The 22,860-nt window shown below is 32.4% G+C and overlaps 1 protein-coding gene across 1 annotated transcript; it reads left to right on the forward strand.

Annotated features, from left to right (window-relative positions):
* The first annotated feature begins 1,436 nt into the window (after positions 1-1,436).
* Positions 1,437-21,680, forward strand: LOC129947848 (DNA repair and recombination protein RAD54-like). The gene is made up of 8 exons (XM_056058589.1): positions 1,437-1,679; positions 1,741-2,249; positions 2,308-3,065; positions 3,133-3,295; positions 20,548-20,691; positions 20,792-21,053; positions 21,126-21,289; positions 21,356-21,680. The coding sequence occupies exons 1-8, from the start codon at positions 1,677-1,679 to the stop codon at positions 21,678-21,680; spliced, it is 2,328 nt and encodes a 775-aa protein (XP_055914564.1). The 5' UTR covers positions 1,437-1,676.
* Positions 21,681-22,860: the final 1,180 nt, after the last annotated feature.

A 22,860-nucleotide genomic window follows, 5' to 3' on the forward strand; every position in this document is an offset into this window, starting at 1 on the left:
CATAAAAGAAATCAAGACAAAACTAAGAAACACGTCAAGTTGAAGTCTCTTAAAAGAAGTCTCGTAATGATGATCTGACAAAAATTTCCGGATAATCATTGAAATTTCATTGACAGATAAAACTTAAAATAACCTCATTTTTCACACAAGAGCAGCTTATATTTATAATGCAGTTTCACTGAAATTCAGTTTTGTAAGGTGTAAACAATTTATAAACTCAACTGAGACGTCAAGTTGTTTTTAGCTGTAAATGTAAGTTAAGTCTATTATTACAACCATAAACATCACAAGCCCTTAAGTGTAGGGTGATTAATTTGTTGGTTTAAAGATGGAGACTCTGACATTTGAATCCTGTCAAACTCAGTTGTCATTATATTACTTAAATACGTATCCAATTATTCCCTCACTGTTATCGTTAATCGACTGACTATTCAAAGAATCGTTAAAAATTTGAAGACATTTAAAAAGATATGCCGTAGGGTTTGTGCATTACACTAATGCACTCTTAGATTGAAAAATAATTGTTACTGGCTTTTGCAGCAACTTAAGATGTCAAGCCGATTTTTAGCAAGTAACCTAAGTTCATTCAAATTCAACAAGGCGGGACAACAAGCGACACAAGATGACCCATTATCGCTTTACGTGACAGGTGACTTTGGTGACATCTGTTACTTTTAATTTGTTTTCTGTGAGACTGCGTAATAGACCGTTTCCATGCGAATAATTCCTGAACTCATTTAACACCAACAAGTTTTGGCCATGATACCAATATACGAAAAAGTAGAAGCACCTAAGAAGAATCGGCTCTATTTTCAAAACTGAAAATTCAATTAATTGTCTCAAAAAAAGTTGTATTTTACAAATTATCTACATCAAATATTGTTTAACTTTTTCAGATCCAAAAATCAACCGTCATATTTTTCTTTAAAATAAAAGGTTAATAAAAAAGGTAATTTAAATTTGTCAAAACGTTAAATTTCAGCAAATAATTATATTTTCTTTTAATTTAAAATTAAATTTGCAGCAATCCAAATAAAATGTTCAACTGTCAGTTTGATAAATATGTTTTGTTACTTTTTTAATTTAATTTAAGTTTTAATTAAATTTTTTTAGAAACTATTATTAATGTATAGACATAGTTTCATTCCAATCAGTAAATAAATCAAGTTCATTCTTTTCTTCTTTATCAAAGAAATTTGAAATGTATTTCAACACTAGAGTTTAAGGAAACACAAGCACAATGTTGAAACACAAATTTTAAAATAAAAATTCATTTGTTTGATTTAATTGAAAAAGCGCCAACTAGGATTTTTATTTGCTATAACTTTCCCAAATACAAAAAAGTGTTTTTAAATTACTTTTAATCAAATATTTTACCGAAAAAACCAATTAAAATGTCACTTTTTTGTAATCAATTCCATTTAAATCAATTTTCTTAAAAAATCTCATTTCGTTTATGACGTAATAAAGTCACCCTATAACTTCGAACAATTTAAATCCCGCCATGGCCAGTTCACAATTAACACATTTATTCGATCATTTCATGTTATGACAGTTCAAAACTCGAAAGATTATTCAAAATAAATAAAAGTACAACTACTTTTCGTTTTCACTCCACAAAACGATTGTGCACGAATGTAAAAGTAATGTTTTATTTAAGTTAAAATTGTATTATAATGGTAAATTTAATTTAACTAATAAATATTTAGAATAAAATAAATAAATCGTATTTATTTTCAGCGTCGAAGTTTGGCTCCAAGTCAAACACCCCAAAGAATTAACTCCCCCCAATCCAAATTCATAACTCCATTTCAAAATAAACGCAAAAGAACTTGTAAAAATACAGAAAATATAAATATAAACCCTCCTCCACTGTCGCAGCAAATACCACAATCGCAATATGAGGAGGCAATTTCTAAAATTCTATCGAGGCCATTCAAAGTTCCCATTGCCGATTATGTGCCAGATTACAACAGCAATCGATGTTTGGGCATACGGAGGACAACGGTGCGCAAAGCACTACACGATCCATTTGCCTGTAATGCTCTGGTATTGTATGAGCCACCACAGTACACAGAACACGAGAGATTGACAATGGAGAGCAGTAAGATTCTCGTGCACATTGTGGTGGATCCGCTGCTGAGTAATATTTTGCGTCCCCATCAGCGTGAAGGTGTCAAGTTCATGTACGATTGCGTGGTGGGGAACAAGGGCGAGTTCAATGGGTGCATTATGGCCGATGAGATGGGGTAAGATGTCTTTCTGAAGATGTATGAGCTATTTTTGCTTAATTATTCCTCGATTTAGATTGGGAAAAACCCTGCAATGTGTTACTCTAGTATGGACACTTCTTCGACAAAGCCCCGAATGTCGTCCCACCATCTCCAAGGCAGTCATCGTCTCGCCCAGTTCGTTGGTCAAGAATTGGGAGAAGGAGTTCAACAAATGGTTACATGGTCGTCTGCATTGTCTGGCCATTGATAGTGGCTCCAAGGAGGAAACCACCAAAAACCTCGAGCAATACATAACCAACACAAATCAACGTTGTGGAACTCCCGTCCTGCTGATCAGCTACGAGACCTTCCGTCTCTATTCACAGATCCTCAATCGTAATGAGGTGGGAATTGTCATTTGTGATGAAGGTCATCGCTTAAAGAACAGCGAAAATCAAACCTACCAAGCTCTGATGGGTTTGAAGACAAAACGGCGGGTCCTTCTCTCCGGAACGCCCATCCAAAACGATCTCACTGAATATTTTAGTTTGATCAATTTCGTTAATCCCAATATGCTTGGTTCAGCGGCTGATTTCAAGAGAGTCTACGAGAATCCCATTCTGCGGGGGCAGAATTCAGATTCATCTGATGCCGAGAGAGAAAAGGCTCTCACAAAGACTCAAGAACTAATTGGAATTGTCAACCAATGCATCATACGCAGGACAAACCAGATTCTCACAAAATATCTGCCAGTTAAGTTTGAAATGGTCATCTGTTCCAAATTGACACAAATTCAGATGCAATTGTATATGAATTTCTTGAAATCCGATAAGATTCGCAGGAGTTTAGCAGGTATGGAGGAGGAGAATAGGGAAATCCTTTGGAGAGAATGCTTAATGGGTGTTCTTTTTTTTTGTAGGAAACTCTGATGAAAAAGAAGGTGGTACATTGTCAGCTTTGGCAGATATAACAACTTTGAAAAAGCTCTGCAATCATCCAGATTTGATATATGAGAAACTCATTGCAAGAGAGAATGGTTTTGAGAACTCGCAGAATGTTTTGCCAAGTAATTATAATCCAAAGTGAGTACAACGAATTTGTTTCTCTATTTTGCATGATATTTTATATTTTGGGAGTTAAATTGAGCATACTTTTTGGGAGCGCTATGATTCCACTAAGACTAAAAAACGGTTTAAGGTAGAAAGCTTATTTGTGAAGAAGTATTTAAAGAATCTTTACTTTTGCAATTATGTTGGTTAGAATTCATATACAAATAGATTCTGATTATGTCTTGGCTATATTTGTTTGGGTCTTAATACAAGGAAAAGCTTCAACCACGAAATGTCACAATTAGCCTCTAAGCAGATGTAATGAACAAGAAAAATAAGATCGATAGGGTCTCTGAGGTGCACTTCTTTTTAGCATTTTTGTTTTTATTATGCTGCTGAATTTGCACGAAAATGGCAGAGGAGCAAGTTTGAGTATTTTGGGGGCTATGACTGGAATTGAGTTTTTTTAAAAATGGATTCTGTGTGTATAAATAGGGGCCTACCTAAAATGTAAATCTGTGTGTTCACAACATTTTGCCTTCATTTTTTTCTGTTCATTTTTGTTTGCCATTATTTAAAAAGTAAAAGAGTTTCACGAACTATAAACACAACTTGACAATTCATTCATATGGGAACAATTGCAAAGTAAATAAAACATTAAATATCGTGCAGCTGACACGGGGAAATACTCCTTGAGAACAAAAATTCTAGCTTATGTCTGAATAATTTTGTGGCCAGCAAATTATGTTGGGGAGAAATTTATCAACGATAATTTTCGACACTTGATGAGCTACTCTGCAGACTGCAGCCTTTCTTATTCCGTGCATAGATGCAACACCTTGGTATTGGCCTCAATTCTCAGCCCAGTGTAGTGTAGACAAAAGTTTTTGCAAGGCTATTAGTTTGTAGTTTATTTAAAGTTTTAGATGACAACTGTTTTTAAATCTTTTTTAACAATATTTTAAATGATTGTTTACCTATGTGTAGCAGAAAAGTTAGGTCTCATCCGGTTTGGTATAATAAAAGAATATTAAATTTAAAAAATGCTAAAAATGAAGCGTTTAAAAACTAAAAAGAAAAACCTTCAGATGATTCTTATGCAGTTTTTTCTCGTCTCAGGAAAGAGTTTGTTTTTCTTTCAAAATTTCTTTATTGTAATTATATTCATTCTGTTGAAAGTAATCTCAAGCAATCTCCAAAACCTTTTTGGAAATTTATAAATACTAAACGAAGTACTACTGGATTTTCAATAATTATATTTTTTGGTAATAATAAAACTAGTGATCCGAAAAAGATTGTAAATTTGTTTTGACAGTTGTTTTTGAAAGTATTTACAAATTTTCTACATCTTCAATAATAAATTATCAATATATTTATTCCTTGCCATCTCGTTTTGATTGTTTTAGTATATCATTTGACATAACTAATATTGAAGATGCTTTGCTTAAACTTAAACCTAAAAAAACTACAGATATATTAGGATTTTTTCCTATTGTTTTTCGTCATAGTGCAAGTTCTCTTTCTGTTCTGCTATTACATCTATGCAATGAATCTATTTCCAATGATATTTTCTTGAATGATTGGAAAGTCTCTATCATTGATCAGATTTTTTAATCTGTCACGAACTATAGACCAATAACTAAGCTACCTGTTGTTCCAAAGCTTTTAGATAGCCTTGTTGAAGATAAATTTAAATGTATCATAAAGCAACTTGTAAGTAAATATCAACATGGTTTTTGGAAAAGTAGGTCTACTAATTCTAATCTGAAGAATTCACAAATTTTGTCACTAATCTGGACAATCGAATCGGGTTAATTTACACAATCTTTTAAAAAAATGTAAAGCATATGGCTTCCATTGACCTACTTCAATGTTTTTCTTAACATTTAGTTGGTTCTTAACAATATTTAAAGATCGGGGACTTTTTCTTAAAAGAGATTTAGGTAACTGCTGGTCTTCCAGAAGGTAGTCATATGGGTCCTTCATTATTCTTACTTTTTATTCATGGTCTTCCGAATGTTCTTAAAAATTCTCATTGCCTTATGTATGCAGATGACATAAAGTTCTTTTCTCGGATTTCTAATTCAAATGAATGTCTTCTGCTTCAAAATGATCTAAATTCATTTGTTGATTGGTGCAAGTCAAATGATTTGTTGTTAAATGTTGACAAGTGGGCTTCTTTGGTCTACAACAGACCTTTATTCAAATTTTATTCCAAACTATTCATTAAATAATTTACCGTTACAAGTAGTTGAAAAGTTCAAAGACTTGGGCGTTATATTTGATTTTAAAATGAAATCTAACTTACATATTAATTATATTGTATCCAAAGCAAATTCTTTACTTGGATTCATCAAAAGAAACTCATTGGAATTTAAGGACACTTACACCATTAAATCTTTATACTGCAGTATTGTACGTCCTGTTCTTGAATATAACTGTGTTGTTTGGAGCTTTACAACTGAGTTTAATAAAAAGAGAATTAAAAATGTTCAACAAAAATTTCTCTGATTTGCTCTTCGAAATATTTTTGAAAACAATATAGAAGGTTTCCATCATTCTAATATGTAATTCGAAATGCCTATTACTTGGAATACAAACTCTTGAGTCGAGAAGGAAAATGTATAGTATCATGTTTATTCGTGATATTTTGACTTAAACTATTGATTGTGAAACTTTGCTTAATTGCTTGCATCAATTTCCAGAAACTTATTTAAAACTCGATTGTCTTTTTAACTTGTTACTTCATCATTTACAAAGTGGTTAATTTATATTTCTATTTACTTTCGACAACTTTCCAAAAAAAACTTTTATTTGCAAATAAACATTTGTCTTTGCATATTCCTGAAAAAGACTTTCAAAATTCTACATAAAATTTGTAAAGTTTATTGATTAGTCAAACAAATACAAAAACTCTGCAAAAGAAAAGAGGTTTTCAGAAATGATTTTTTAGAAATGTATTTTGCAGATTAAAAGTGCAAAGTTGGAGAGTAAAGAGTGTTTGGTGAAAGGCCTCGTTCATTTAAAAATGGTTTTCAAAAATGTCATCTGAAAATTCATTTTTAGAACCTCTTATGGCCAAAACACATACACTCTTTAGCTTCGGCTTCGTCTGCGTTAGTTTGGGCCTGCATCAAGGTTGCTTTGAATGAGCGCATTCACAAAGCTAGTGACTACGTAGTCAAAATTTAACTAGCTTTGTGAATGCAAAATTGAACTACAAAGCTAGTCAATCCGGAACTGTCATATTAATGGCAAATAGAAATATATAAAATAAGAAACATTTGTCTTTTCAGAACTTTAAAAAGTTTTTTTTCTTTTTAAAATCAATAAAACCAAATAGAAGATATAATATTATTGATTGTGAAACGTCAAAACCAGTGTGCACTAACTTTGCAGCACTACGACGTAGGGGAAATTTTAACTACTTTTTAAGTTGCATTTAGCCGATCAGAATTCCTTGACTTCGTAGCCACTAGCTTAGAGAATGCCCCTAACGACACTCTCAATATGACATTTCTAAATTTCTTTAGCTTACACAGCCTATAATAATAATAACCAATGGGAATCCCTCCAAAAGCAAATGTATTTTGTTTGCTGACTTTTTTACAGCTGGAGAGATGTCAGACAAAGCAAATGTTCAGCAAATTTGAACTAGACCTTCGGTTTGGAGTCCCTTAACCTTGCGATTGTCAAATGAAACTCGTAAACGTCAGGCGAAGCCGAAGCTGAAGCGTGTTTGTGTTTCAGTCATTAAAGTTTTTCACATTGAAAACTTTCATTTATTCATTGTTGACCAATGTTTTTAGAAACGGTTTTTAAAGCAAAGCTTAGAAAAATAAATTATAAAATATTTTTGTTGAAAGCCATTTTTAAATGTATGAACTAAAAATTAAATCAATAGATTCTTTACTCATTTAAACAAAGTGTAAGTTCATAAACGTATTTGATCAAATTTTAGGCGGGACTTAGCCAACAAAACCTGCAGTTACGAACTCAGCCATCAGCGTTCGATTTTAAGTTGTTTAGTAGATGCGTCTAAATGGCTTATGTTTACCTAACTTAAAATTGTGTGTTTGAACTTGTTTTATGAAAACAAAAAGTTTTGGAATCTCATCTCTGGTCTTTAAAAAACTGTTAATTGGGGTAAAAAACTGTTGATTGGGGATATTTGTTCCTTGATCAATAGCCTTCATTTAATGCTTTATAAAGCCCGTTTTCGTTTTAAATAGACAGGAACTTTAGGGAAGTGATACAAGTATGGAAAGTTTATTCATTTTCCAAAATTTATTCAAATTCTCTGTATGTTTTCTACACGACTGATACTGATTGCACAAGAATGGAGTTAGGTGTTGGTTCTAGAATTTTTTTCCGAGGCTTTTATTGTTTCTAGACCTTTGTGGATTCCTAACCTAACGAGTTAGAAGAAAGTTTTTTAAAATATTAAACATTTTTTTTATCGAAATTCCCATACAAGATTAAAGCTCTAATCACGGGGGAAGTGGACGTACCAGCGTGATATAACGCAAGGTTTTGTCAATTCATAGCTCACTCACATTACTCTCAATCAATATTTTCGAAAATGTTGATTCTATTTGTAACGCTACGAAATGATCTTAGTAATGTTGCTTTGGAAGGTATTTCTACCGATCTGTCAAATAGCACTCGTACTTAATTGGACTGCTGAACGATTTTACCTGTCATATCCTCCCTTTTCGGTGTTTATCTTTCTTTGACACTTTATTAAAAACCACCTACTTATTTAAATAAATATGTGATAATCAGATCAATCGTCTACTGGAATATACACATAGTCCAAAAAGTTTTCCTCTGTACAGCAGATTTCTTTTTTGATGATTCGGGATAAAATATTTACAATAACAATATATTAAAAACGGGTTTTGAAAATCAGAATCACAATTTTTTTTAATTTGGTAAAAAGGTGAAGGTGGAAACTAACTTTTTTTCAATGTTAAAACTTTAGTTTTGACATATTTTATTCCTAGTACTTAAAAAAACACTAAAATTAGGCTGCTGTACGGAGAATCTTGGACTAAGTGTATTTCTAGATTGATTTGTTTTTAAATCTGGTTCAAATCCTAATAGTTCTAAACATGTAATATTACAAATATTGAATTTCTTGTGTTCAATTTTTGTAACATTTCTTAAATTAAATTTTTACTTTTGTGAATGCTTTTTCATAGCCTTCAGGTAATTGCTTGATAAAGTTATTAAATCAATTTGAAACTCGATCTAGTAACTCTCGGTTTAGCTTTGAAACTTGGTTTTTAAAATATTTAGAACTTGAGCCATTGACATATTTACTTGATATGGATTGATTTATCTCTCCATAGAAAATGCCAAAATAAATAAAATAAAAAAAATCAGGTTCCAAAAGTGTTTCTCTAATTTCCGCTAAATCTGCAAAAGAATTAGCAGAGTTAAGGAATAGATGACATCAACGTGAAGTTAGCTACTAGCAGTACATATCTAGTTTTAGTCAATGACTCGACCATTTCTTCACTCTCTATAATTTCCCTAGAACTTGGTTTAATTATAATTGAGTTCCAAGGACTTTGCACTCGGTTTTTTTGTTTTGACAAATCTCTAACAAATATTTTAATACTTTCAAAGCACCCCGTAAGATTTTTTGTCATGCTATCAACACAAAAAAATAGAATGTTTATCAGGTTTGATTTTTCGGCCACTGTTTTGTCATTAATTTCAGTTCATAAATTTTCAATGGACCTTATGTTTTACACTTGTAACGTCCATAGTCTTAACGTCTGTATGATGATTCAGTAAACAAGTCACGATGTTGAGGTAGTCTTGGGGTGTGAAAGTGTAAAATGTCCATTCAAACTTATGTATTTCGTTTTTCAACAACACAATCTTTGGTGTCTTAAGTTTAAAGGTTTAAGATCCTAAGTTAAAAAATCAGGTTTTTGATTTGTTGTAACGGCCTTTTTTGTATCTTTTGTTACTACTAACAACTTGAATCTAGAACATCTACTAAATATCGTATTAAATTGGTGTCTTAAGTTTAAAGGTTTAAGGTCTTAAGTTCAAAAATTGCTTTCAAGTTTTTGATTTGGTGTAACGGATTTTTTTGTATCTTTCATTTACTACTAAGAACTTGAATCTAGAACATCTACTAAATATCGTATTAAATTAGTTTTGATATTAACATCTTAAGTTCATTGAGTCTGTGTGACCAGTTTCTGACTTAAGTCCTCTTTAAACAACGTCAAACATATGACAAAATGTCTAAGTAAGTAATAAAATCAAAGTTCATTGAGCCTGTGTGACTAGTTTCTGACTTAAGTCCTCTTTGAACAACTTTAAGCATATGACAAAATGTTTAAGTAATGGCAAAAATTACTCTTGGAAGTTTTGTCAATTCCTCGCAAAAGGCAGTACCCGTGGAAAAAACTTAAGGTGGCACAGGTGGGGATTGAACCCAAGACCCTTATTATGACAATCCTACGCATTAACCATCACGGCACGTTTACTAGAACTATTAACCAAGCTTTAGTATATTAATAATGAATGTGAAATTTTGGAACAAAGTAACAAAACGATATTTACAAAGAGGACTATTACAACGAAGATCACATCAGAGCAAGATCACTTTTTTGTCCCGTAGTTTTTCGCTCTGAAATGTCACACAGATAGAATTTTTATTTCAAGACCTTAAACAACTTATAGGTTTCTTACTAAATATTACTTTTTTTCTTTAGAAAAATTTCAAAATGAAATCAACAATTTAATGATCTTGTCAAAAAAACGATCTTTTCTAATAATAAGTTTCTTTTTCATATTATTTTCTTGTATGATAAAAGAACATAATTCTAAAACATATTTTTACCTTTCAGTTTTGATAACACTTATCTTTAACCCACTTTACTAATTTTAACTTTTTTATAGTTTTTAATAAAAAAAAACTGAGTTGTGTAGAGATTTATAACACTAGGTTCACTTTAAGACCTCAAATATCTTCTAGAGAAACAATCTTACCTTCGTCTCTGATGGGATTATTCCCCAAAGCTAATGGAAATGCCTATTTCACACACAATCTCTCAAAGAATACAATAATTTTCTCTTTTTAAGTTAACTTTAAAATATATGTATGTATGTCTATTGTAAAACAGGACTCTCAGTGCTTTCTATATGAATAGTTTATGGAGTTTACATAATCGACGAATATTAAAATAGTAGAATAAAGGAAGTCTAACATATTCAAGCTATCTTTAAACTCTTAGAAATCACATATATTAGACATATTCTTACCCATTCCAGTTTTGGTTCCGTCGTAACAGTACTTTATCTCCCATCTACTTTTTTGTCGTCGTTGTAGTAAAGAACACTTCCCTGCGACTCCAGTCATGACTCGAGTCTTTCTTCTAACTTTTTTAATACTTAAGTTATGGTCTATGTCTTAATCCTTATTTCCAAGCAGAAAAAAATCAATTTACTCAAACAATTTTCGAAGTCTTCCTATTTTTATTTTGCATTACATCAAAACTGATATCGATTTCGTCGACCACACCTATCGACAATTTTTCCTTTTGTTAATAAATTATTTAAGACGTAGAACATCGAAATGACGTCTTCTAAATTAAAGAAAAAATGCATTCATTTGAAATATGTTGTCCTTACAATTCATAAGCTATTGAATACCTTTTCTTCCATCAGCATGAATTGCAATTTTCTGCCTTTAAAATTATGTAACTAAACGAAAGGGTTTTTTGGACTTATAACTCAAGTTCAAAGTATTATGTGAACTCCTTCCAATAGGTTCTTGGGCGTAGTCTGGTCTTTTTTCTTATGTTCAAATATATACTCGTAGATAAAAATAAGTATATTTTTTTCTATATACATACATATATGCATCTAGATACTTACATCGATTTTATTTACTGATTTTCATTAATTTACACAATTTATTTTTGTGTAAATGTCACTATAATTTTCTCGTCTTTTATTTGACTTTCAAATTGATTAAAATTGATTTTTCTAAGACTTTTCATTGTGAAATCATTTTTTCCCATCATTTTTCAATGCAATTTGGTTAAACTTTCTAGAAAATGTATGTTCCTCTTAAAAATATATTTTTATACGCAAAGAGTACAAATAGCTAAATATGTGCATTTAGATGATTTATCTATTCTATGTGTAGATAGGTTAGGTACTTACCTTTATAAATTTTTATTTTTATAATATTTTTATTTAGGAACACAATTTTTGTCTTTTATTATTTAAACAATATGATCTTGGAGCTTTGAACACTGAAACTCAACTAAAGTGAATTTGTAAAATCTTTAGGAAAATTTGTCGTATTTCGTAAAAGCCAGAGCCAGCACATTTGCAGCAAGTAGCTACCTACATAAAAAGACAACACAAAATATAAAGAAGCAAATTTTGCTATAGACATCGTCGACGACGTTTTCTGTTAGTGAGGTTATGTGAGGTTCGGTTCGGTTGGGTTGCCTGACGTGTTGTTTTATTTTTCTTTCTATTTTGACGTTTTTTATTTTTCTTGTTTTCGTTTTGTTTTCTTTTTTTTTCTGATACGCTTCAAATTATAGAAATGTATACCTACGTATGTAGATATGTTTATAATATCTTGTGCAAATGTGCATTTGTTTTGGTGGAGCTGCGTACTACCGCCTATGATGTCTGAATGTTGATATTTTGGAAAACATTCTCTGGTAGTGCTTCGTTGATTAAATTAACTCAAAAATATTGTGGCAGGTTTTGAATATAGAATGTTTTCTATGTTATTCTAATCTAACATCATGATTTTTTCTTTTTACGCTTAGAAATGTGTTTTCAAATGTTTAGGTGTGAGAAACTAATCGATACACTGACCGTTTTTTGTATTTCAGATACTTCATTTCAGTTGGGAAATGTTCTTTATGTGAGACTTTTCATGAGGTTTTACTTTATCTGTAAAAGGCCGGTTTATTTAGTTAAACAAATATTGTTTTACTATTCAAAACAAACAAATAAGCAAGTACTTAAAAAATAAACTAACACTGACATCTAGTTTTAGTATACTTACTTAGTTATTACTTAAGGTGACGCTACAGTCCGGGTGGACCTGGGCCTCGACGAACATGCGTCTCCAGTCAGCTCGGTCCTGTCTCCATTTTCGAACGCCAAGTTGGTTGAGGTCTTCACCCACCTGCGTGCGCCACCCGAGTCGCGGTCTTCCTCTACTGCGCCGTCCCTCGGAGGACCGGGATGATGAGTATCTTATAGATGGTGATTTTAGATGCTCGAGAGAGGACTTTCTTACTCATTTGCCTTTTAAGTCCAAGGAAGCAACGATTTGAAAGAGTTATTCTTCGTTTGATTTTAGCGCTGGTGTCATTGTCGGAATTTATAGCTGTACCTAGGTAGACAAAGTCCTCAACTACCTCAAAGTTATAGCTGTCCATGGACCCGTTTTGTCCAAGACGTCGTTGTTCAATGTCCTTTTTTGATGACAACTCATTTACAACTAAACTCATCTTCTTCGCTTCCGTCGCAATGTTTAGAAAAGCTCCACTGACATCACGCTTTGATCTTCCAACTATGTCAATATTATCTGCGTATCTGAGTAATTGAATGGACCTTTGGAAGATTGTGCCTCTCGTGTTGACGGTTGAGTTTTGTACAATTCTTTCCAGAACGATGTTGAAGAAGTCGCATGACAGTGCATCGCCTTGTCTAAAACCTTTTTTGACATGAAATGCATCGGTGAGATCTTTTCCGACCTTGATAAAGCAGCGTGCATTCTCCATCGTCATTCTGCACATACGGATAAGTTTGACAGGGATGCCAAAACTAGACGTTGCTCTGTAGAGCTCTTACCTATAGATGCTGTCATACGCGGCTTTAAAATCGATAAAGAGATGGTGGATATCGATTTGGAGCTCCTGGGTTTTTCCAAGATCTGCCGTAGTGTGAATATTTGGTCGATAGTCGAATTTCCTGGTCTGAAGTCAGTGATAATGAGCTATCAGGTTGTTGACGAACGGCTTCAGACGTTGGCGCAATTTAGAGAGTCTCCTTTCTTATGTTTTAGGCAAACTATCCTGAGATTCCACTCACCGGGCATGCTTTCTTCCGACCATATGTTCCGATGAGTTGGTGCATGCTCCCTACCAAGTCATCGCCTGCTGCTTTGAATAGTTCGGCAGCCATGCCGTCAGCTCCAGCAGCTTTGTTTGACTTCAGTTTAGAAATAGCTATCTTCACTTCGTCGAGGTCGGGTAGGCGGAATTGTTAATCTGCGTCGGTTAGGTTGAGTGGTTTTATCTCCCTTAAAGCGGAATTCGGTTTGTCATCGCCGTTATATAATTTGGAGAAGTGATCTTTCCATATTCTCAACAGTAAATCCGTCCGTATCCGAGGCTTGTTGGTTCTCGCAACTAAGCTATATTCTTTCTAAATGTTTAAAGACATGTTTTGAAGGGATTTGCGTTGAATTAGTAAAAGTTCGAAGTTTTGTTTTAAGTAGAATTTTAAAATTAACTTGGGAATTTGTTTCTATTGGAGTTACGAGTAGGTCTTTTCGCACAAATTCAAAATTCCATAGCTCCCAAAAAATTGTTTTTAACATTTTGTTGTTAAACAATTTGGGCATGTTACCAAACCTTTAGGATTCAAACTTACTTTTTGTTGGGTTTAATGAAATTTCAAACAAAAAAAAAGAATTATTTGGTTCAATAAAATAACGCAAACATATTAAATAAAAAAAAGTGCCGAAATCAATTTTAAAATATCATAACGTCTAAATACTTAGTCAAATATTGCCCAAAGTATGTCATTTGTTTTAACATTTCGGCATTCTGACAAAATGTTAGTTTTTTTTTTGACACTACTACATTTTATGTTTTAAATTTTATCGGCCAAATGTAAATTTTAAACGAAAGCGTGTTTTGTTATGCAAAGTTTCTTTAAATCTAGATTCTTTAGAGGTAAAGAAACTTTGCTTAGACCCAACCTCGCAACCACCCCAAATCCTACAGTGTGCCCAAAAAGGGGGCGTTTGATATTTCTAAATCTGGGCGTTACGACATTGAAATTTGGTTTGGGTGATATGACATTAAAAATATCACATTTTCTTAGTGATATTTTGTATGACTTTTCTCTTTTTGGGCTTTACGTCATTGTATGATCTGGGTTTTACATATGTATGTCGTTGGTTGATAGGATATAAGAAACGATAGAAATCCTAATCGTCGTAATGCCCAAAATAAATTACACAAAGCCTAACCCCTATGCCATAAGATCCAAATTAATTTTAGGCGAAATGACTGGGAGTCCTTTTAATAAAATTTTATTTGGGAGTTATGACATTCGCTTTGTATTTTGTGGTGATTTTTGTTTTAAATTTTTAGGATTTGTGACTAATTTTGTGTTTTATGACATTTTGGGATTTGGGTAGTTATCGTTTTGGTCGAAACCATCAAACGCCGTTGTTTCTATTCAATAAAAGTTTCCTTCAAAAATCATTTTCCTCGCAATCTTATTTCGAAAGCAAACAAATAGATAGATAGATATTTTATTTTCATAGATAAATGCTTTTTACAAATTATTGTTTTTGTTTTTATAATAAGCAAACAAATTGTTTTACGTATTTTCAAGCGATTTTAAAACAGCTGTCATCATAAATATAAATTATATATTTTGAACGCTACAGAACTTATCTGTGACATTGAAATTTTGAAAATTAAGGATTTTTTGAGACTGAGATAAATCTTTCTTGTCTCAAATTTTGAATTTGCACACATGGTTTTACATCGACCGAAATTAGAATTTTAAAGTGCTTTGAACAAAATTCATTTAAAATTAATTCAATTGATATATTTTTTATATGTAAATAAAATGTATGGCTAACTTTTTTAAGGTTTTCGAAACAAATTTAGAATCTAAGCATGATATAATTTTATTTAGTATGTAAAAAGTAGTAAAAGTTAACAATTTTTATTTATAATAACAGTATGATTTGTAGATTTTGTATTAATTATTATATGGTGCTTGAAAACTCGTGTATACCTCGAAAATTTTAAGTTTTTTTTTTGTTATTTTGAATTATTTTTGTTATTTAAAAAAAACTATCAAAGATGCATGACTTGTAAGTTACTTGTATTGTTATAGTTTTAAGTAGAGCAATTAGGTGTTAGTTTTTGTAATAAAAATCGGAAATAACTAAAAAAAATTGTTAAACCCTAAAGTAAATATACAAAAATTAATGAGACGCATTCTCCGCATTCAATACAAAATTTTTTCCCTGTACTAAAATTTGAAGAAAAAGGTCTAAGAAAACCTGTTCTGCGACATGATCTCTGTGTTTAATAAATCGGTGTATTTTCCATCTAATTTTTATTTTTCAATTTATGCACCTTTTAATCTGAGAAATATTAGTTCCTCTTTAGTCTCTCATTCTGCCTTCCCAATCATTGTAGCATGTTCCAGGCGGAACTTTTTGGGATAAAAGAAGTCTTGTCCTAGCTTGAAGAAAACGTGATATCAACATCTGATATCCGTATTTTCTCAAATAGTTAGGCCGCTATCAAATCTCTGGACTATGTCTCTACAAACTCTATACCAGTCCAGGAGTGTCGATCATTTTTAATGGAGATGACACAACAGTTTAATATTCACCATTGCTGGGTGCCTTGCCATAGAGACATTTCAGGATACTGCGAGGCAGATGAATTCGCGAGGAATGGTGAATTACAACCTATTCTACCACGTTTGGCAAATGCTGACATGTAGGACGCTATGAAGAAGGCAAACAACAGGTGGAAACACGCCACTCGTCTAGGCGTATTCTTAAATGACGTTTGTAAAAGCTGTATGGTTGAGGAAGAGGGGGAAACAGTTCTTCCCCTTCTCTGTACATGCCCTGCTCTAGTTCAAAAATGCAAGAATTACCTAGGAGAATTCTTCTATAACGATCTAAATCATATTAGCATAATAACCTCTCACATTTCGTAGTTGACTCAAACTAGTTTCATTGAGCTAAGAAGAAAGCCTCAAGATTCATGTGGTATCATAATGGGCAATTAAATTGACCTAAGTGTGTCCTACTCCATCACGGACAGCCAGTTTAACCTAACCTACCTTCCCTAATCTAGTTCCTCATATTAAAACTTGATTGATGTCGCAAAAACTGAAGTACCTCAAGAAAGTCATTAAGGTCCACTTCTTTTTCTGCACCTTAGTAACGAATTTCCTGATTGTATTAAATTGATAAATTGTTAATGGTTTGAGGATGATGATGATGACATAGACAATTAAGCCGTTTGGTCTAACTCAAATCAGTTATTACCAAATGCAGCCAAATATGATTTTCTATGTTTTTGTAGAAATCGTGCTCCTATAAACCTTTTTTTATAACGTTGATGATCTTCCGTTGCAAAAAGTTATGGAAAAAAAAACCTTTCGAATTTCCTTAATTGGATTCATATCACGTATCTCTAAGGAATGTTCCGAGCGTTATAGATTCAGAGCATTACTTTATTCTTAAGTAAGGCCGGTCCTTGACAAAAAAATCCTTCCTTCACAAAAAAATCTGGCCTAGACTAGATTTAAAGCGATCAAGGTGCTTGTTATCTCTAAGCTGATTGCATATAAGCTCGATAAAAGGTGTCACAATTAGGCATGTCTAATAAGAAAACACGCCACTCGTCTAGGCGTATTCTTAAATGACGTTTGTAAAAGCTGTATGGTTGAGGAAGAGGGGGAAACAGTTCTTCCCCTTCTCTGTACATGCCCTGCTCTAGTTCAAAAATGCAAGAATTACCTAGGAGAATTCTTCTATAACGATCTAAATCATATTAGCATAATAATCTCTCACATTTCGTAATTGACTCAAACTAGTTTCATTGAGCTAAGGAAAAAGCCTCAAGATTCATGTGGTATCATAATGGGCAATTAAACTGACCTAAGTGTGTCCTACTCCATCACGGACAGCCAATTTAACCTAACCTACCTTACCTTATCTAGTTCCTCATATTAAAACCTAATTGATGTCGAAAAAACTGAAGTACCTCAAGGAAGTCATCAAGGTCCACTTCATTTTCTGCACCTTAGTAACGAATTTCCTGATTGTATTAAATTGATAAATTGTTAATGGTTTGAGGATGATGATGATGACATAGACAATTAAGCCGTTTGGTCTAACTCAAATCAGTTATTACCAAATGCAGCCAAATATGATTTTCTATGTTTTTGTAGAAATCGTGCTCCTATAAACCTTTTTTTATAACGTTGATGATCTTCCGTTGCAAAAAGTTATGGAAAAAAAAACCTTTCGAATTTCCTTAATTGGATTCATATCACGTATCTCTAAGGAATGTTCCGAGCGTTATAGATTCAGAGCATTACTTTATTCTTAAGTAAGGCCGGTCCTTGACAAAAAAATCCTTCCTTCACAAAAAAATCTGGCCTAGACTAGATTTAAAGCGATCAAGGTGCTTGTTATCTCTAAGCTGATTGCATATAAGCTCGATAAAAGGTGTCACAATTAGGCATGTCTAATAAGAAAACACGCCACTCGTCTAGGCGTATTCTTAAATGACGTTTGTAAAAGCTGTATGGTTGAGGAAGAGGGGGAAACAGTTCTTCCCCTTCTCTGTACATGCCCTGCTCTAGTTCAAAAATGCAAGAATTACCTAGGAGAATTCTTCTATAACGATCTAAATCATATTAGCATAATAATCTCTCACATTTCGTAATTGACTCAAACTAGTTTCATTGAGCTAAGGAAAAAGCCTCAAGATTCATGTGGTATCATAATGGGCAATTAAACTGACCTAAGTGTGTCCTACTCCATCACGGACAGCCAATTTAACCTAACCTACCTTACCTTATCTAGTTCCTCATATTAAAACCTAATTGATGTCGAAAAAACTGAAGTACCTCAAGGAAGTCATCAAGGTCCACTTCATTTTCTGCACCTTAGTAACGAATTTCCTGATTGTATTAAATTGATAAATTGTTAATGGTTTGAGGATGATGATGATGACATAGACAATTAAGCCGTTTGGTCTAACTCAAATCAGTTATTACCAAATGCAGCCAAATATGATTTTCTATGTTTTTGTAGAAATCGTGCTCCTATAAACCTTTTTTTATAACGTTGATGATCTTCCGTTGCAAAAAGTTATGGAAAAAAAACCTTTCGAATTTCCTTAATTGGATTCATATCACGTATCTCTAAGGAATGTTCCGAGCGTTATAGATTCAGAGCATTACTTTATTCTTAAGTAAGGCCGGTCCTTGACAAAAAAATCCTTCCTTCACAAAAAAATCTGGCCTAGACTAGATTTAAAGCGATCAAGGTGCTTGTTATCTCTAAGCTGATTGCATATAAGCTCGATAAAAGGTGTCACAATTAGGCATGTCTAATAAGAAAACACGCCACTCGTCTAGGCGTATTCTTAAATTACGTTTGTAAAAGCTGTATGGTTGAGGAAGAGGGGGAAACAGTTCTTCCCCTTCTCTGTACATGTCCTGCTCTAGTTCAAAAATGCAAGAATTACCTAGGAGAATTCTTCTATAACGATCTAAATCATCTCTCACATTTCGTAATTGACTCAAACTAGTTTCATTGAGCTAAGGAAAAAGCCTCAAGATTCATGTGGTATCATAATGGGCAATGAAACTGACCTAAGTGTGTCCTACTCCATCACGGACAGCCAATTTAACCTAACCTACCTTACCTTATCTAGTTCCTCATATTAAAACCTAATTGATGTCGAAAAAACTGAAGTACCTCAAGGAAGTCATCAAGGTCCACTTCATTTTCTGCACCTTAGTAACGAATTTCCTGATTGTATTAAATTGATAAATTGTTAATGGTTTGAGGATGATGATGATGACATAGACAATTAAGCCGTTTGGTCTAACTCAAATCAGTTATTACCAAATGCAGCCAAATATGATTTTCTATGTTTTTGTAGAAATCGTGCTCCTATAAACCTTTTTTTATAACGTTGATGATCTTCCGTTGCAAAAAGTTATGGAAAAAAAAAACCTTTCGAATTTCATTAATTGGATTCATATCACGTATCTCTAAGGAATGTTCCGAGCGTTATAGATTCAGAGCATTACTTTATTCTTAAGTAAGGCCGGTCCTTGACAAAAGCGTTTTACAAAGCTGGTAATTTTATAGATTCTATACATAACATACGAACATATTCGTATGTTCCTCTCTTATCTTACCAGATACGAATTAATTGGTCTTAGTTTTAAAAAACTTGGAGAAAATATTTTGAACAAAATTACATTAGAGGCATTCTTAAAAACCAAATGAATCTTTCTTTCCTACAAGAGATCTTCGATCACATAGCATAATTGTTTGAAGCTTTTCATAGGGAAATTATAGTCTCAATGAGCCAATAACAAGATGGCTTAGAGAGACCCTAAAGCAGTTGCTGATCATATTGGCTTCCATAGTTATATTAGTCGCGATACCTTTAGAAGTTTTGTTATGAATTCAGTAACGTTTTTTGAACTCTATTACTAAGCATATTTGTTTTTAGATGTTTTTACTAAATTGAAAGTTATCGTATGTTGCTTATATTTTAATCAGTAATATTTAAAAATGTATATTTTTGTGTTTAAAATGCCTGCTTGATAAAATAAATAAATGCTAATTAAAAACAAATTAATTTATGAATTGATCGCTATACAATTTTGTAGACATTTTACCATATTATTGAGTTTCTTCAAAACAATTTTTACAGCAAAACTAGATCAAATTTTTGACAAACTTAAAACTCGAGAATCCTTCGAATCCAGTTTTCACTTATAAAAATAGAACTAGTTTTGGTGAAACTCAATTATATGGGCGATAAGATTTTAAACAAGTGTAGCTTTAGGAAAATCAATGCAAACTTTAAAAAAAATATTTAAAATCTCAAGAAGTCTACAAAATTGTTAAGCGAGTAACCGTAACATGTATGGCAACTATTAGATGAGATTTTAAACTCTACATTGTTCTTTACCATATTTAAATTCTCCGAAAATCTCATCAGAACATTTTACAGATACTAACCTAATTATATAAGGCACTATTGGTACTTCTTCTGCTTCTTCTGTAATTTTTTTCTCTACTACTGTTTCTATTAAAGTTTGCTTTCTTTTACTTTAAATCTTGTAATCTGAGACTTTTAAAATAAATGTAGACATTTTCATTAAATAAAACTCCCGCATAAACCGTTGAAGTGTAAAATTATGCACACCTGTTATTTTAATTCGTGTTTTTTTTTTTTCAAATTCAGAGAAATAAATCCCGAGTTAAGTGGAAAGTTTATGCTATTGGATTTTATGTTAGCATCAATAAAAGCCAACACAGATGATAAAGTTGTGCTTATATCGAACTACACACAAACGCTGGATTTATTTGAACGTCTTTCTAGGAAAAGGTACATACAAAAAATATTGAAATTGCCTCTTATTTTTGAGAGTGATGGAATTTTTTTTTGTTTTTTTTTTTATTTTTTTAAATAACTATTTTGAATTTAGAAAATATACTTATGTTCGTCTTGATGGTACGATGACAATTAAAAAGCGTTCAAAAGTTGTTGATCTTTTTAATGATCCAACTTCTGATTGTTTTTTGTTTATGCTGAGTTCAAAAGCTGGCGGTTGTGGCTTGAATTTAATTGGAGCCAATCGATTGTTTATGTTCGATCCAGATTGGAATCCAGCAAATGATGAACAAGCAATGGCTAGAGTTTGGCGTGATGGACAAAAGAAACCATGTTTTATTTATCGACTAGTTGCTGTAAGTTAAAATGAGAATACATTTTTTGTTGTTCCTGAAAGATCAAAATACAACATTTCTTTTTTCTTTTAGTCTGGGTCAATTGAAGAGAAAATCCTTCAAAGACAAACTCATAAAAAATCCCTTTCTAGTACTATCATTGATAATAACGAGAGTTCAGAAAAACACTTCTCACGGGATGATTTAAAAGATCTGTTTAGGTTTGAAAATACAACTCTATCCGATACTCATGATAAGTAAGTTGGAAACAAAAACAATCAATAAAAATGGAACTTACTATACTCGTATGAATTAATTTTCAGGTTTAAATGTAAACGTTGCATCAATAATATTCAAATAAAACCTCCCGCAGAAGACACCGATTGCACATCTCATTTATCACAATGGTATCATTGTTCGAATAATAAAGGACTTCCAGATAGTATATTGGCCCAGGCATGGTCAACAAGCAAATGTGTATCATTTGTATTTCATCATAGATCTCAAGGAGAAGCTAAACCTCAAATTGTTGAGAATGATGATGAAAATGAAGAAGAGAAGAAGACTCGAAAAACGAAGAGAAAAGATTCAAATGACGAAGATTACTCAAAATCAGATGATGATAAAGATAGTGATTATGAATGTTAATTAATAGTATTTTTTTATAGTCTATAAGTTTATTATGTAGATATAAATGTTATAGATTTTTGTTTTGTAAATAAAAGAAAATACTTTGATTTATGTTAGACTTTTTGTTGGAATTCAATTTGAAAGGTTGAGGTTCCTTAATTTGTGTATTGTGATAGCTGGTAGCTTTGTGTTCAGTATAGCAACATTCGTGTGCTTAAACGAAACTCAAGTTGGTGAAACCGCTGATATAACCTTCATATTTTTTTCTCATTAGTGATCTAGCCGTATATGTTTTGAATGGTGTTGCATATCAACTTCAAGCACAAATTGTTCAGTGCATTAACACAAATTTTAATACTATGTAATATGTATAATAAATTCACGGTCCAAAGTCGCATTATTCATACCTATTTTATTTATCGCAGCCCAAGTACCTAATTCGACTTCCAACCAATTCGATGCCTTGTCCAACTTTATCTTGAGAACTGTATCCTATTTTCGGCGCAGTAAGAAAGTTGTTACGGACGATCACAATTCTTAGATATTTTTGCTAAGTTAAAACCACTTGACTAAGTTATTTGACGAGCCAACTCGAATTCCTGACGTTGCAGGCCAGTCCGCCAACAATATAGACTTGTTTTTTACATCTGATCCTGATAAATATGCTATCAGAGTATTATCGCCTCTAGGCACATCGGACCATTGTGTCATTGTCATATCTGCAAATTTTCTCATGCCAAATAAACCCACTTAAAGAGAAAACCCAAACGAGAACCGTTTGACAAACTATAGTCCTATGGCACTTACGTCTCTTCGTTCATGGAAACTCGATCAATTTTCATCTTAAGAAATAGCTTGAAGAACGAAAGCTTCTTTATGACCGGCAGTATGGCTTTCGTAGCTAATAGGTGGTTTAATTGTTTTCACCGAAAAATGGAACAAGTCATTACATCGTTTTGCTTGATTGACTTGATATTTATTTATCAAAAAATAAGTTGATAAATTATTTAAAAAGAAGACATCAGGGTTACAAGGCCATTAGATGACGTTTAGAAGTAAAAAATGAGAATAATTTATTTTTGAGTATTTAAATAATTTAAATCAATTTTAAAATTGCTTTAAATTTGTTGTGCTTCGTTGTGGCTTCTTTTAATAGCTTCAAGGATCTCGTGTTTGAGGGATCAAGAATTTGGGCAAT

Source organism: Eupeodes corollae, chromosome 1, assembly GCF_945859685.1.
Source record: "Eupeodes corollae chromosome 1, idEupCoro1.1, whole genome shotgun sequence".
NCBI classification, from domain to species: Eukaryota; Metazoa; Arthropoda; class Insecta; order Diptera; family Syrphidae; genus Eupeodes; species Eupeodes corollae.

Excerpts from the sequence above, each read along its gene's own strand:
- LOC129947848 (XM_056058589.1), top strand. Across the intron at positions 2,250-2,307 it reads ATTATGGCCGATGAGATGGG|ATTGGGAAAAACCCTGCAAT; the intron begins GTAAGATGTCTT and ends TCCTCGATTTAG. Across the intron at positions 3,296-20,547 it reads CCAAGTAATTATAATCCAAA|AGAAATAAATCCCGAGTTAA; the intron begins GTGAGTACAACG and ends TTTCAAATTCAG.